Source organism: Scomber japonicus, chromosome 11 (genome assembly GCF_027409825.1).
Source record: "Scomber japonicus isolate fScoJap1 chromosome 11, fScoJap1.pri, whole genome shotgun sequence".
Classification (NCBI taxonomy): domain Eukaryota; kingdom Metazoa; phylum Chordata; class Actinopteri; order Scombriformes; family Scombridae; genus Scomber; species Scomber japonicus.
Window position 1 is genome coordinate 19,159,356 of NC_070588.1, and position 16,522 is coordinate 19,175,877.

Sequence of the window (16,522 nt, forward strand, 5' to 3'; positions counted from 1 at the left end):
TTGACACAAAGCAGCACTCACCCTTCACAGCCTATTGTCAAAACAAACAGCAAAGCAGAGAGGTGTGGCCACGGCTCGAGCCAAAATGGCAACGACAGGGCGCCGGTTTCTCACTTCGCACTGATTCCGCTAAGCTAGCTAGCTAGCTAAACAAGGAAACTACCAGAGAGAAGGAAATCCGGGGACGGTTGAATTATGGCTGAACTTGATCAACACGAAGGAGAACAGCAGGTACCGACAGAGCACATTTTTCCCACGTAGCTGTTCAGCAAATGTACGCCATTTGATTAAAAAAAACAAGTCTGTGTCTAACCTGAATGAACTCTGTTTGTGACAGGAGAAGAAAATTGAGGAGACGAGACAGAGATTCAAGAATGAGTTCCTTCAAGGTAACAGTTATTCTGGGATAAGCTGTCATTATACTTTCTCCGCGGCTAGTTAGTCACTTCGGCGTTAAGTTTTGGTTGGTGTCATCTGTATTCATTTCGAAATATTGCAGTTTAAGTGTCAACTAAATGTTGTTTTTCTTTCATGATGAACATTATGACCTAAATGCTTAGATAACAGATAACTAGCTACGGTTAGCTCTATACTTCCACATGCAGTGGCCACATCAGACTAGTGCATCCTATTGGTGTATGGCCTCCAGGTGGGCTTTAGTTTAGTTTAGCATACATTAACGCCACTATGACCATCCGTACTGATATATTATTTTAATTATTAGTCTGATAAGTTAAAAATAGGTCGCTGGATGGAAGTGAAACATTGTGATTGACCTCAATTTAAACATCATGTGATTCAGCTTTTATTTGTTTTATGTTCACAGATTCAACAGATAAGTATGACTCCAGAGATTTGGAAAGACTTGAAAAAGATGATGCCGTGGTGGATAACTACTTGACATGGAGACTTAATGTTGTTGATGATGCCTTGAAGATGATTGATGAAAGTTTCCAGTGGAGAAAAGAGTTTGGTGTGAATGGTAAGAAGTTGTGCTGAATAGTTTGTAATATAATATTGTGAATTTTACAAAATCTAAAAGTTGGACTGTGCACCCTTTTTGATTCTAGTGCCACCTCAGTTTCAAGAACTATACCAAAATAAAAATAAATTAAATTCCTTACTGTAACAAATGTTAATATTCTTCAAACTCTTTTAGTTTAACAAAAGAAGTTAAACTATCTTATCTAACAAGATTAAGAGTTTGCCACTTTAAAGTACTGAATGTTTTTGATATCTGAAGCTACAGGCACAAATCACTCTGTATCAGAAAAGTGCTGAAGTTCAATATACAGCTCTACCGATTGGTAGAAATGTTGACATTGCCTTACTTAGATGTTTGCAGATCAGTAGTTCTCTTTGTGCTGCTCTGGGTTTAATCCAAACAGAGTGTCATTGTGTGTGAAACACCATATCGCCATGCATAGGCTGCCCCTGAGAACAATCCCCACTGTTTCTGTTTTTTGAGGAATTTCTCCAAGTTGCTATCTAAGTCTCTTTAATGCAGCGAATTCAATTTGTCAAACAGTTGTTTTTAGGAAATTTGATTTACTCAGCACATTAGTATCCAGGGGCATCACGGACATTTTCACTTAGACCAAATGTTGTTAGTTCTTTTATTTGTCAATTGAAAATGTTTCAAGTGTGTTATTTTCTGTAAACTCAAGCAGTTTCAGGTTTTAGGGAAGCTGTGTTCCTCAGCAAATAACCTGTTAAATTACAGTAAATGAGAAACTTCCTCCAGAAACTCAGGAAAGTACAGTTGTCTAGTCCTGGTTGACCAGCAACTGAAATGGTGTAAAACATACTATTTCAGTTGCTGTAGACTAATTTTAGTTATATTTTGTGCTTATTACTTATTTCAAGCAATTGGATAGGATGGCTTTCCCACACAGACATGATGACAAACAATGAAAATGTTCTAATTTAAGACTACTTGTGTTGTCAGATAAAAACTGAAGTTATGAATTCAAAATGTGTAAGATCCTGACAAGCAGTCATGTTTTGTTTAATAATACCAAACACTAGTTAATAGTGTTTACCCTTAAACAGCCAGGAGTGGAAATGTGATGTCAAAAACATAATTTGATGTTACTAGTTTTGTAAAACTTTTCCACAATATTTTTATTTTATTTATTTATTTTTATTAATAATATATTTTTGATTTTATGAGTTGTATCTCCACCAAGATACATTGCCCCTATTAAGGTATAAAAGTGGTCATAATGGTAAAAACTATTGAATGTTTTATTTAATATGGAGAAGTGATACATTCTTCCTTTCCCTTGTCATAAATACCAGACATACTATTGTCTAAACTGATTTTTATCTTTTAAGCTTCAATTCTACCCATCTAGTCCTACCAATTCAAGGCATGTACAACTGATCAACCACTTTAACCATCCTAACAGTGTGTTAAAGAGTCTGTATCTCCTGGTGCATGTTGCCTGTTTAAGGGTTAATGTGCATCTGCCTTGTTTTTTTTGTTTTTTTTTCAGATATCACCGAAAGCACCATTCCCAAATGGATGTTTGAGACTGGTGCTGTCTATCTCCACGGCTATGACAAAGAGGGCAACAAGCTCTGTATGTACATGATGTACAGACTCACTTAAACTATACTGTTTACACTTTAACCCAGCCTTTGTTTAAAGATATCTGTCCCATTAAAAGACAAATTACACACATTAAGGATCTAAACAAGTACAAAAGTACTAATTTTAAACCTCTGTTTACTGTGTTTAGTCTGGTTCAAAGTGAAGCTACATGTGAAGGATGCAAAAACCATCATGGACAAGAAGAAGTACGTTGCCTTCTGGCTGGAGCGGTATGCAAACAAAGAACCTGGGATGCCGCTTACTGTTGTGTTCGACCTGGCAGAATCTGGCCTCAGCAACATAGTGAGTCCATTATGATGGTGTGTCAGAAAATCAGATTTTTGTAATATGTCAATAAGTTCTTTTCTTGTAGTTAATATCCTAGTCTCCAAAACAAAACCTGTTTTTGTAGTTATATTCCCTTCCCATTAAACATGCTTCTCATTATATATAGAAAAAGACAGTTCTTTGCTGTGCTGTGGCACTGAAATGCTGTCGAGTCCCCTCCATATTTCTTGCTGTTTGAGCTGTGGTCTTGCAGGGACTGCTGCTCTTCAATGGTTTTTACTCTTTGGAGATTAATGTAACCTTTAAATCCCGTTGGTCAAATCGTGTGGACTGTATAATCCGTGGACTCGCTGTGTTGCAGACGTTAGCTCCTTCATGGACCTCTCTGTCAGTGACTGTTTTTCAGCGACTGCGCTTTCACCTAGAGAAATGACTCAATTAAATACAAATAAACCAACACAAGACAGACAAAAAGGATGAAAAGGACAAATATGAAATAGGTAGATTAGAAGAGCAGCTTGTTGAACCACAGTACGAGCTGGAGCACAGTTAGTCAATATGATCTCATTAAGGCTTCCGAGTGAGTCTCCTGCATAGCAATGAGGTGTCTAGCCAATTATGGAGCCTAGCCAGGGTATAGGGGCTATATCTATTGACATATCTGCTGTTTTTCTGATGATTGTAATTAACATAACACAGCAAGATGAACATCTATTACATTCACCTTTTGAAAAGGAAGTGTGGCAAGAAAGAGTCACATGGATTTGCAGTTTCTACCGGAGATTTTAGGTGTTTTTATCTGTAAGCCATGAAAAGATTTTCTGGGGGTGTTAAGAGTCGATAAAATTATCCCTTATTATTTGTGTGGAGAAAATACATTACTGTTAATGAGAGGGGTGAGTAAAGGTTATTAGATACAGTCATTGCAGTCAAAAGGTGAACAATAAGTTATATAAATGTCTATTTTGCTCATTGATAATGTAGTATAGTTTAAAAAAAAATACCATGTCAAACCTCTCTGAGTCCTTGCGTTTGACTAGGAGTGAGTGAGGGATCATTCAGAGGAGCTTGTAATGAATTTTCTGTCTCTGTTAAGTGGGTCACTTCACATCTAGAGGCTGTAAAGAGTGAACAAACATTCTCCTTACTAAAAATCCATAAAGCGTCCTTGTTTGTTTCCATTTTGTTTTTCAGGACATGGACTTTGTGAAGTACATTATTAATTGCTTCAAAATATATTATCCAAAGTTTTTATGTAAGTATGTTTTTTATAAATATATAAAAATATAATAAATATTTAGAGCCATTAACTCATTAATAGTCTAATCTACTCAAAAGTCAAATCTGTGAATTTTTAACATAATGTTGATAGACAAGCTTTTTCTTTTTTTTCCATTTCAGCCAAAATGATCATCGTGGATATGCCTTGGATCATGAACGGTGAGACTGAGCCTGCCCTCTTATACCAGCCCGCATAATGTTGTATATTATTATTTCTATTAGTAACATCTGGATGATGATCTGATCCTGACTGAATAAAACATGTGTCTTCCTTTCAGCGGCATGGAAGATTGTGAAGTCATGGCTGGGTCCAGAGGCAATCAGCAAGCTCAGGTTTACAACCAGAAATGAGGTCCAGACATTCATTGGACCCGAGTATCTGCCACCTCACATGGGTGGAACGGTATGTTGTTAAGTTTCCATGTGTTGTAAAATTACAAATTTGCAATGTTGCCTCACATTTTGTATTTTTTTTATGTCAAACAGAAAACATAGCAATTCAGTAATATTTGTCTTCTTATCATCATATATTGTAATGATGTTGTGATGCAAAATTACTTTGTGTAAGATTGAATCATATTGAAAGTACTAAAAGAAAGGAACTTTTATTAAAGGAAAGTAACAAATACCTCCAGTTTTGTTTGCACCACACAAAAATTGCATTTGTGTTAATAAAGGAAACTTCATATTTCAGGTTAGAGTGAGGTAAAAATAATGAATGTGTGAGGAGCTCTGCATTCTTATACAAGAAATGTTGATCAGGTTTGTTTAAATGCAGTAACTTCATCACTTCAGTGAAATAAACAAAACTCAAGCATTAGTTGATTCAACAGAATCCTCTTTGTAGAGGCCATATGACTAAATGTATTCATCTGTGAGTCATGAGACTTTATTTACTGAAGGACTAATTACCTACTTTGCTTTAAAACCATACTTGCATTGATATGATTTATTTGGCTGAATTCTAGGACCCATTCAAATATAGCTACCCTCCTCTTCCCGATGACGACTTCCAAACGCCCATCTGTGACAACGGACCTATCGTTAGTGAGGATGACACAGAGAGTAAAGAGGGTGAAATGGAGAGCAAAGATACCCTTGAGTCCAGCTTCAACTCTGAGGTTGCAGTGAAGCCTAAAAAGGTACATTTTCTATCAAGTTTATATCTAGTGATTGTCAGGTTTTTCAGAATTTATACTGGAAAATGCAGAATTACTACACCATTGTACCACATTTCACATGGCTACAGCTGAAAAGTAGCCATGGCTTACATGTGTGCTATGTAAGTCTGTACATCATTGATACAGGCCACATTTAAATACTGTTGAAACTAATAGTTAGTGGGACCAGTGTTGTTCCAATGCTACCAGCTTCAAGTCATGATTAATTCTGATGTGACATTTCAGGCAGTGGTGTCTATCTCTTACAGATGTGACACTCTGCTCCTCCTCTCAAATTAGGTGCCCTATGGTCAGAGATTCCTCCTGTTTCTTCTTTCAGTCGCTTACTCAAAGTTGAGCCTGAGATTACAGCATGTAATCAGACCACTCTGTGGAGACAGCTGTGAATTAAGTGGCAAGTAATGCCCTGATTTGGTAGACGTTAAGCTCTCACTCATTGTCTCTGTGAAGGTGACTTCTAATGTCTTTGGCTGCAATTAAATCCTGCCAACAAAGCCTGTACATCACAGCCAGCGCACTGCTTCTCTCATCCTCTCAGTTCATCATACAGTCCACAGAGGCAGTCAAGTCTGTTACTTAAGCTCTTCCCTGCTGTAGCTGGTTTCTTATTGCCGCCAAACAGCAGCACGTAGCCTCCATGAAGCACCATCAGTGAGGCACCCTACAGACTTTGGCGTGAATATCTCCACAGTCTCTGTCAACCTCCCTCTCACTCCGATGTCGCAAATCGCACCCTGGTTGCAGTTTGTGTGCAGCTTATGTCACAGATTCTACTCACTCCCCACAGGACTGTCCAGCCCTCGCCTCATAATCTATTTAGCTTCTTTTCTAACTAGCGGCATGCAAAGAAAGCCTGCATGAAAATAGATGTGGGGTATTAAGAGGTCATCTGAGGGGAGTCCTATTAAAGACTTACAGAAAGTTGAACATTTACATCATGTTGGTACCTGTTGTTTTCAACCCTGGCTATTAATTGTTTGCTTTAGTCTTATTTAGTGTTTCAGCTGTCATTAACAGATATGTTGATGTTTTGCTGTAGGTAAGCAGCAGACTCGATGGTAAGCTACATTTAATGTAAGGACCAGGACGTAACTATCCTGTATTTTAGATAGAGCTGTGACATCAACAGAAAATAAATTGCCAGATATTTTGATTATCAAAAGTTATTTTGCTGAAATAAGATACTAAAATGTTCTTGTTCCAGCTTCTTAGATGTGAATATTTTGTGGTTTCTTTAGTTTAGTTTCTTTTCTGGTTTCCTCTTTTCTTCTATGATGATAAACTTAATAACTTTGAGTAATGGGGGGTTAACCGGTACAAAAGAACAAGAGCATTTTAGGTTGCATCTTGGGCTTTGGGAAGCAGTGATCAACATTTTTCACAATTTTCTGACATTTTATACATTAAATGATTATTTGAGAAAATAATTTACAAATTAACAAATGATCATAAGGTGCATTTCTAATTTTACAGCGGCTATTGAGGCTTTTTGCAATCTGCTGCCTATATTAAGCACTGCCTTTAACTGTCGGGCCCAGCGGTGCTGCGTCACCCAAAGTGTATCCCATGAGCCTGCTAAGCCTCACAAACAAACAAGGGCCCCCATTGTTAATGAACACCACATTGGTCATGCACAACCGATTTAGATTTACAAAGCAGAGATATGCAAATCAGTCAGTTGTTAGCCTCCGTAATCTACTGAAGCAAGTGTGAACTGTGTTGATTTCTTAACTGTAACAAATAAGCGTGGTATCACCTGGCCGTCCTTCTGGCATATTTTCTGGGTCAGAGTTGGGTCTACTCACCTTGCATAACCCCAGAGAAAAGGTGTCGAGGTCACTATTAATGCATCATTGATTTCATTTCATCAGCAGATGCTTAACCCTATAGCTGAGCCATAACGAGCACTAAAGCCTCCGAGGTGTCAGACTGGATATCAAAGTGTTTGAGTCAGCTCTGTGGGGAAAAGAAGAAGATACTTTTTCAAGTTAGCCACAGTTATACAACCGCCCTGCAGTGACACCACACACACAGTTAGTATGTCTTAAACGAAGTGAAGTGAAATATGTATGACTCCAAACAATGGTCTTAAATAGTTGAGGAAAATTCAGAATAATATTTTAAGAGGTTATTCCAACTCTGGATTATGAATCAGGAAGCTATTCAAAATGTGTGATTATCATTGTATTTCTTACTTACAATTTTTTTAAAGGCTAGATTCCAATTATAACATCATATTCTGTCATATACATATCAGGTCTGAAAAATGACAAATCACACCTTTTGGCCAGGAGCCTGTTATTCATTTACAGCTTCATTGTTTTCTAGTGGAATTAAAAAATAAATCTTAGTAGATAAGACCACCTACATATCCAGTCCATAGCAAGGGAATTCCTGTTAATACAGTGCAGTATCTAAAAACAAACAAACAATAGGTTACTCTTGTTAACAGTACTTGTTAGATGAGAGGTGAGAGTTTAAGGAAAAGTTGTGAATGGTATAACAGGTTAATTATCTGTCATTTCAAATCTCCAGCAAGCATACAGTGAACTGGTTTCACCGGTTTTAATGGGACAAACCTTATCTCTGGGTGTCATAGCCTGTGCCATGACTAAACCTGTGGCCCTGTGTTAATGTACCAGCCTGTTGGCACTTCAAGTCCTTCTGAATACATTTGCAGTGCTTATGCTGAGCTCTTTTCTTCTGAACTGTCTTGTCTGCATAAATAAGGGACTCTCCCGCCACCACCTCCCATCTCCCCCTGAATTGTTCTGGGTCCCAAGCAGCTCTGCACTGATAACTTGATGGCTTCAGCAAGCTAATTGCCTTTCTCTCTGTTTTGAAAAAAGGGCTGGTGGTAAGGCAGTGTAGGATCATACCCACACAAGGAACACAGAGTCCGGAAGATTTCTGCGGGCTGGAAGGGCAGGTGTACTCACATGACTCAAAGTATTGTGCGTACCTCCCTCACATCTGACTGATGTCATCACTGCCCCTCAACATGCTCATCCTTAGTCCTGTCCTGGTCCCCGCATTTCAATTTGACCCTCTAAATTGTATTGCGCTGTTAATAACTACATTTCAACATTACAGCATTTCTGACTTTGTAATCAAGGGAAGAGGGCTACATGATTGGTAGCCTTCCTTTTGCACAACATCATGTAAACATTCAACCAAGCAGACACTAATTTCAAAGTGTAATCAGCTCAACAGAAATAACATTTCACATCATTAGTATCTTCTAACCTCAGATTAAAGACTAACATGTTAATTACTGTTATGTTACAGTAGAGCAAGCTATTAACCCCCAGCTCTAAATCTTAACTCTGCCTGCCTTTGAGGCAAATTGTTGAACCCTCTGTGCCTTATCCCTCAAACACTATCTAGTATCAGGTCTGTGACTCTGGTGAGTGTGGGTTAAGTAGAGAATCCTGCTTTGTACCTTTTTTTAAAATGTACTTTATAATCAATAGACACTCCATGTTGTACGAGCATTTCACTAACCTTTCAGTTTAAGATGATTTCTTTGTCTTTGCATTTCATAACCTACAGTGTATAGAAATAATTTCAGGTTCTCTAGTTTAAATGTATTTTATCATGGTTGATTTTATTTCAATGTAAATTGTTGTTTTAATTTGTTTGTGTTTAAATTAATTTAACAAAATAAATCATTTATTTTCTTCTTTGTAAATTGAGAATGAAATTTTGTATGACCTTTACTGACACAGCAATATGCTGATGATATTCTCACTAAAGCATTGTACTGTTAATCATAACATCTGTATGAAAGAACCCATAATTTTAGTTTCATTTTTAATGAATAAAAAAAAATCCTACTCACATTACTACATAATTGTGTTAAGGTTTCTTTTTACAATGATAAATAAATGGTGATATTTCATCAGCAGCTGATCATCTCTTGATGTCTTCATTGTGGCAGTTTCATAAGTCAACCATTTACTTAGGAGGACACAACCCACCCCCCTTACCCTCTGAGTCACAAATATTCCCATCACATGAGTCTGCTCCCCTTTGCCCTTGTCCTCCCTCCACTCCTCCCATGATGTTCTCACTCTCCCATCTGTTTTGCATAAATGATTTGCCAGCAATATTGTGAAAAGCCCAGAATCAGTTTCCCCAACTCACCTACATCTGTAATGTGCAGCACTCATACAAACATTTCACAATGTCTATCTGGTCAGCAGTTGTGTGTGATCTTGTGGTGTGTCTGTGGATGATTTGGGTCAAAGTTTGCTGGTGTTTTGCTGAAGTGAAAGTTTTCATGTGTGAGTGATGTGATGACTTCTGGTCTGGTTGAACTACTTCCGTTCAAAGTTATTTTTGTTTTGTCAAAAGTCACGAGTTGGCAGGTCATTTGGTTCTGTATTATAAGATGGACATGCTTTTTGTTTGTTGCTTCCTCTAGAGACCATGAGGAACAAGGGTCATGTGTCATCATGGGAGGTTTTCTCAGTAAAAGAAAAATTTCATTTTTCAAGAAAGATCCTATTTTGATAACGTAACGCTTCACCATTATTTCACAAGAACCGTTTATTAATCATCAGGGATGACTGTCAAGACCTTCATTAAATGATAGCCTGACTCACATGAAGGGCATAGGTCAAACATTGCATTTTCAAAGAAGGAACCAGATAAGAGTCACGTGATCACGTTATCACTATTCTGAGTCTCTTCTCTAATTAAGTGGTCTTTGTTGTTTCAGGTTAATTTCCTGGAAGACAGTTTGAGGGCAGAGGACAATGATAAAGGAGACACATCCGCCAGAACCAAAGGAGCCAGGAAGCCACTGACCACCTTCAAAGGCCCTCTGTTGGATGTTAGGTACACATCCTACTCTCGCCCTTCTCCATCCTGTCATCAGCCTACATGTCTGTACTTCAGTGAGAAAGGAAAAGGTGACACTGAAACTTGTAAGCTTCCAGAAAATGTATTGATGCAACATTTCATACAGAGTATATTGACAATAGTCCTCTCTTTAGGACAGTATGTGTATTTTTATCTGCATAGAGTAGAATATCTTTATTATCATTGGAGAAATACAAGATAAAGTTTGCAATGTATTTATAGCAATAAAAAAGGTAAAACTAGAACAACAAATAAGATAAAGTTGAAAAGTGGAAATGAAATGACAGTGACTATCAGTAGTAAACTGTACAACAACTCAGATGTTGCAATGCAGCAACAGAATCCATACAATAAGAAAAAGTAGCAATTAAGTATCTAATGCTAAGCAACATGATAAATTGGCGGTCATTGGTGTTTTTGTACAGTGTGGTCTCCTGGTGGAGTTGCTGATGAAGCCGTGATAGCTTGACGTGTTGCATCAATAAAGGTTTTGGGAGCTTGCAATTTCATTGTGTGCACAGCTTGTCCTTTTCCTTTATAAGCCGTTTGTAGCCATGCTAGCGGCGGATCTCGAGGGATTCCAATGTTGATCAATCCATCACTGTTAGATAGTTTCCAATGAAATTTTGTACAGACATTTATGATACCCAGAGGATGAATCACAATAGCTTTTGTGATCCTCAGACTTTACCTTGTAACATTACCAGCAGGTTGACATTTTTGGCTTTGAGTGAAATATCTCAACAACTGTTGGCAGGATTGCCATGAAAAATGGTATACATATTCATGGTGCCCAGAGGATTATCTCCAGGATTATATCCAGAATGATCTCATGAATTGGCACAAAATATTGTGATTTTGGGTGAATTGACTCATCAACTAATGCATGGATTGTCATTGAATTGTCCCCCTCAGGAAGAATTATAATGATTCCCTAAAGACCCCCTACAAACAAGATGTATAAAAAGTGTTTTGAATCATTTGTCTCACATGGTTTTTCCATAACTAATTTCTATTTGCTGGTTAGAAGCTTTACAAATAATAGACTCCTTCTTCCTCATTGGAAAACCCAGAATCTATGAATGTGCACTTTTTTTCAATTTACTGTTGCATGATGTCTTTTATTTCAGAGAAATGTTACCCAAGTTAATGTGGAAACAGGCTTCAAGTGTTAAACTCTGCACATACATTCAGCTCCATGAATGTGCGCACAGTACACACCTTTTTTGATACAAACACCAATGAGTTGTAACTGTAAGTGGCAGTTGGGAAGAAGGGCGTGAAGCCAGGGAGGTCACCTGCTAATCAAAGGATTAGTAGAACTGAAGGTGTTTTCCAGTTGTTCATCTACTCGTCTATCTTCTGCTCTCAAAATGTCATGTCCCTTTGAGCAAGGCATCTCAAACTGTGGCTGGCTTTACACTCCCCCCTTTTTTAATTTACTTGTACATATTGACAAAAGTGTTCTCTTTTATATATGGGCTCAAATCCATTATTGATGTGTTTGTACTTTTATGGCTCTGGTCACACATGAGCAGGAATTAAGGATGCTGCCAATCAATTGTTCATGGAGTAGTAATGAGTTGCTGTTGTTAATTATTAACGGTCATAGAGTAACCAGTGAGAACCAGTCACTGGCCAATGACCAATTCATCTTTAAGAAAGAAGCTCTTGGACATGTTGTCAAGCACATCAAATGTTTCAAACGGCATTTGCTGAATTGCAAAAGGTGTCGACTTCAAAAGCGATGCAGTGCATAGGACCTCACAATGATTTGGTTAGGTTTGGAATAAATATATAGGAGTGCATGCCCATGCTGTATGATATTACTCCTCATTTTCATAAATAATGTCCGTTGAGGTCTGTTTTTTCCAGCTTTGATGTGAGGATTTTGACAGCTCAGGGCTATGAGTTATAGTGATAAACAGATTTAAATGAGCCTTAAATGCAATTATGTTTCTGAGCTGTGGTAGCCTTAATTCGAGACTGGGAGCTTTAGAAGGGAGTAGGGGGCTTTGATCTAGTGTTTGCCAAAGGTTTCCAGAGCCCGGAGACTCACTCTGAACTCAAGTGAGAGCCAGACTCCACAGCTGTTTTACTGCAGAAAAGAACACACGAGAAAGGAAAAATGTATATACTCCATTTGTTCTTAGCAGTTCTAGTCCATGAAACATAGCCAAGCTGCGTCAGAGAGAAGCTTTATACATACTAGGCAGATATTATAATCCATTTGCTACGTTCGTCTTGGCGAAGTCCCCAGTGCAGTAAGTGCTTACCGTTCACTGTGGCTGAATTCATCAAATCACATGCTGTGTTATGTGTTTAAGTTACACTGAAAACTGGATGCACACCAACAAGAAGCTCCAATGAATGAAGAAAAGTGACTCATTCCAAATTTTAGGACACAGATTTATCAGCTTTGATGTTTGATCCTGTATAAACCTGATAACAATACAATTCATTCAGTTTATTCCTCATGTTTCCTCTAAAGGCTAACCAGAGATGTGGTAGCCAACAAAAGGCTTGAGACTGAGCCACGTGAGTCAAGAATAAACACGATATCACAAGCTATGAGAAAGTTTTGAAGAAATATCTTCAGGAGCTGTGGAAACATTTTGGAATCTTGATGGAATTACTTTTAAGATTATTCAAACAGGACGTTAATCCTGCTCAGAAGCCCATTTTCATTGCGGTCAGTTGGCTCGTGATAATATAATTAATTGAAAATGCTGTGTGTATGGTAATATACTGGAACATATGAACTGATAACCTGTCTTACAGAGGGTCTATGTTTAATCTGCCATTTTTCATTCTCCTAAAGAAACTTAAAACAAATGTCCACAAACAGGTGGGTAGTAGAGGCAGGGGACCCCTAGAGGGTTAATCCTAATGTAAACACACTTGACAGAAATTAAGTGTAATCATACCACATAAGCACAAATGTACATGAAGCATTGCAGCTTAATTTGTGTCTATAAAATACATTTTTTTCTCACTCTCTCTAGCCCTGCAGAAGAGCTTAGTTTTGGTTCTGGAGAGGCCGAGAAGAAATGCCTCATTATCCTCAGCAATGTGACCAAAAATCAAGTGGCCTTCAAGGTGAGTGTGAAGGGACACAGTGTATGTGTGTTTAAGTCATGGACTGATTTTGGGGGCAAATTTCAGACTTGGGACCAGTTAATCTGTCTGTGTGTCTGTGTGTCTGTGTGTGTGTGTGTGTCTGTGTGTCTGTGTGTGTGTCTGTGTGTCTGTGTGGTTTTGTCGCTGAAACAACAAATTAATGCTGAACTCATAACATCTGATTCACTCATCTGTTACATGATCAACAGAAAACCATCAGTTTTGACAAATGAATATTAGTCCATGAAGTCATTTAATGGTCAATTTTCTAAAATATGAGGATTTGAACTGAATATGTTTTGGTATATTTAGTGATGTCAGCACTGTAGGAAATTGTGATGGGTATTTTCCTTTTTATTGTAATTTTTCATGCACTAAACAAATAAATTGATTTATCAAAATATATGGGTGTTATGTTAAGGTTGGTGCTTGTGCCTCCACAGGTGCGAACCACAGCACCTGAGAAGTATAGAGTGAAGCCCAGCAGCAGCTGTTGTGAACCTGGAGCCTCTGTGGATATCGTGGTGTCCTTACATGGAGGTAGTGCACTTTAGATCTGCACTCTACTCCACTCACAGCAGATGTTTCTAAATGCTGAACCTCAGAATAATCAAATGGTCCAGTCTATTACCTTTTCCAAAGTGCCCGGCAGCCACTTTTCTTTGCTTGACATGCATATTTCAAGAGTGATAAAAGAATCATCTTCCCAAAACAGACAACTGACAGTGCTGCGTGAGTTAAAACATTTTGTGGCCTGTGAGCACTGAAACGTCAGTTGTAGGTTATGGTGTACTGTACATAGCTCAGAAGAATCAGCGTTACCTATTTCAGGATTGCTTTTTTTGTAGCTTTTACGTTGTGTTTTTTTCCTAATATGCTCTTGCCCAACTACCTTTTTTTAAACATAGCCCCACTGTTTCCGTCTACTTTCAAGGCTACTTTGGTTTGGTGTTTGAAATAGCACTTTTTTCTACATTTACTGTAACGTCTAACTCTTTCTGTTCATGTTTTCTTCATGTTATGGGATTGAAAGATGTGAAAAAATGTGGATATCTTTTGAGGATGTAAGATGTATAAACAAACATTTTATCCTAGTAGCATTATTTTAGCTGAGATTTTTGGTTTAACCTTGTTTTCCGGATGGTTTTGTGCAGGTTCTCAGGCGTCTCCACAGGACAGATTTTTGGTCATGGCTGCTGAGATGGACAATGTTGGACCACAAGAACTTGCACAGTTCTGGAAAGAAGTACCGAAAACCAAGGTCATGGAACACAGGTACACATCCGTGCTCCTTATTTAGCCATGTCTGCAAAACACACAACAGACTTTGTACAACAGTCTCTTGATCCTGTTGCTCTCATTACAGTTGGGACAGTGGACAGGACTTGTAGGCTGCATATTATCCTGATGTCATCCACTCATTAGATTGTGTCTTCCCCACAGATTGCGCTGTCATGTATTGGAGAGTGTGAAGTCAACAGTGAACTCTCTCAAAGAAAGCCCTGTGGAGACAGGAAGCAGCGGACAGCAGGAATTAAACACAGCGGTAAGTTCTGGTGGAGAGAAGCCTGAAATACTTTTGAGTGCATTTTTTTTAATGTTTCATCAGTTGTATTAAAACACATTATACTCAACATTTACTGAATGCGACAGGTGTTAGTTGTTTGTGTGATCTCTTAAAATTGAAATTTAAGCCACAAACAGAAATATAGAAACAATTATTTGCGCTTTGGTTGCCTGGTAACGTCTCAGTGAGGATAAGACTGGGAAGTCACTGCACACTGTCGTTAACAATTTGCAATATGGAGCTGTTGGTGGGCGTTCTTTGGAGTATATTTGGAGCCCCTAGTCCTCAAGCAAAGTTAATCTAGTGGTCTCCCTGATCCAGTTTCATACTTTCAGCTTAGACATTAATGTTAATTTTCTTATTTAAAGGCATCAGTATGCTCCAATCCAACAGCTTCTGAAACCTCCTCCACACTTGTCTAACATTGTCAAGGGGAGGCTGCAAACATTTCTGAAACTTTCTAAACGGGACCTACTTTTATGCAGGTGGCAAATCCACTCTACATCTGTAATGAATTAACGCATTTAGGGGTTTGAAGAACAAGTCAGTGAACCAGTTTTTATCCCACCAGCTTATGCGAATGATGGCCAGCCACATGCGCCTGGAGCAGAAGCTGAACACGTGTCTGTGGGTGCAGAAGGTTCTCATTGTGTTGGTGCTGGTTCTGGTGGTGCTGAACCTGCTGGGTCTCTACCTGATGATGGGTACTGCCCAGCGGCCATCTTGACCCTTTACCACCACACCCTCCGCCTGCATCTGTCCACCACAGGACACACAGACGGTTCCAACGGGGCCAAAGTCGACCACCTGAGGAACGGTCGTCCTCAGCTAGCAGATAAAACCACAGCAGACCATTGCCTCTCCTCTCTTCTCCCCTCCCCCGCTCCTCCCTACAGACTGTTGTCATTGAGAGGAAGAGTGCTGACTTTAGGGACATATGAGATGTTGTGGAGTTATTATACAGACAGATTGTACTTGTCCCTTTTCAGGCCCTTGAGAATTAACATAAGACACTTTTAACAACATGACTGTAAATCATTAATGTATTTTTTTAAACTGATCCTGAAAAAGTAAACCTGTATTTATTGCAAAGTATGCAAAATGTAGGAAAGATTAGCTATTTTTGTGATTACAAGGTGCAATTTTTTGTATTATATAATTCTACAGCATATAAAAAAATAAACTCTTTTTTTGTCAACGGATCACATTTTGTTGGACACTCTTTAATAAACCCTCATTAGTACAGAGGTGTCTTAATTGAAAACATTGCAGTGTATGACCTGACTAAACCTCTCCACTCTAAAACCAAGGAGCCACAGGAGATCTCTGTCTCCACTATCTCTTGTATTTGTTTTAATTACCCCGACACTGCAAACTAAAAATACCAAAGCAATTACTGCTGAGTACAAGGACATGGCACTTGCAGCTTATTGCAAAGCACTGATATCTATAACAAGATCCAGCTCAGAGCAATCAGGACATGAGTCTCCACGAACAAGGAATGATTACAATTTGGTTATTCGATGTGTGCGTGTATATAAGAGTTGTCTGGCATCAACATTTGCAGTTTGTTTTCAGTAGTTGCCGGCTGCTCACATTCAAGGGATGATTGGAATGATTCAA

The 16,522-nt window shown here is 38.4% G+C and overlaps 1 protein-coding gene across 1 annotated transcript; it reads left to right on the forward strand.

Annotated features, from left to right (window-relative positions):
- Nucleotides 1-91: 91 nt before the first annotated feature.
- On the forward strand, nucleotides 92-16,094 carry mospd2 (motile sperm domain containing 2). Its single transcript, XM_053328939.1, has 15 exons — nucleotides 92-231; nucleotides 338-389; nucleotides 827-982; nucleotides 2,499-2,585; nucleotides 2,745-2,899; nucleotides 4,079-4,139; nucleotides 4,286-4,324; nucleotides 4,444-4,568; nucleotides 5,134-5,307; nucleotides 10,070-10,188; nucleotides 13,218-13,311; nucleotides 13,776-13,872; nucleotides 14,487-14,607; nucleotides 14,776-14,878; nucleotides 15,471-16,094. The coding sequence occupies exons 1-15, from the start codon at nucleotides 196-198 to the stop codon at nucleotides 15,624-15,626; spliced, it is 1,575 nt and encodes a 524-aa protein (XP_053184914.1). The 5' UTR covers nucleotides 92-195; the 3' UTR covers nucleotides 15,627-16,094.
- The last annotated feature ends 428 nt before the right edge of the window (nucleotides 16,095-16,522 follow it).

Bases quoted from the DNA above. Each gene is read 5' to 3' on its own strand.
- mospd2 (XM_053328939.1), top strand. From the start codon at position 196: ATGGCTGAACTTGATCAACACGAAGGAGAACAGCAG. The intron at 390-826 runs GTAACAGTTATT...TTATGTTCACAG, and splicing joins CAAGAATGAGTTCCTTCAAG to ATTCAACAGATAAGTATGAC. The intron at 2,586-2,744 runs GTATGTACATGA...TACTGTGTTTAG, and splicing joins CAAAGAGGGCAACAAGCTCT to TCTGGTTCAAAGTGAAGCTA.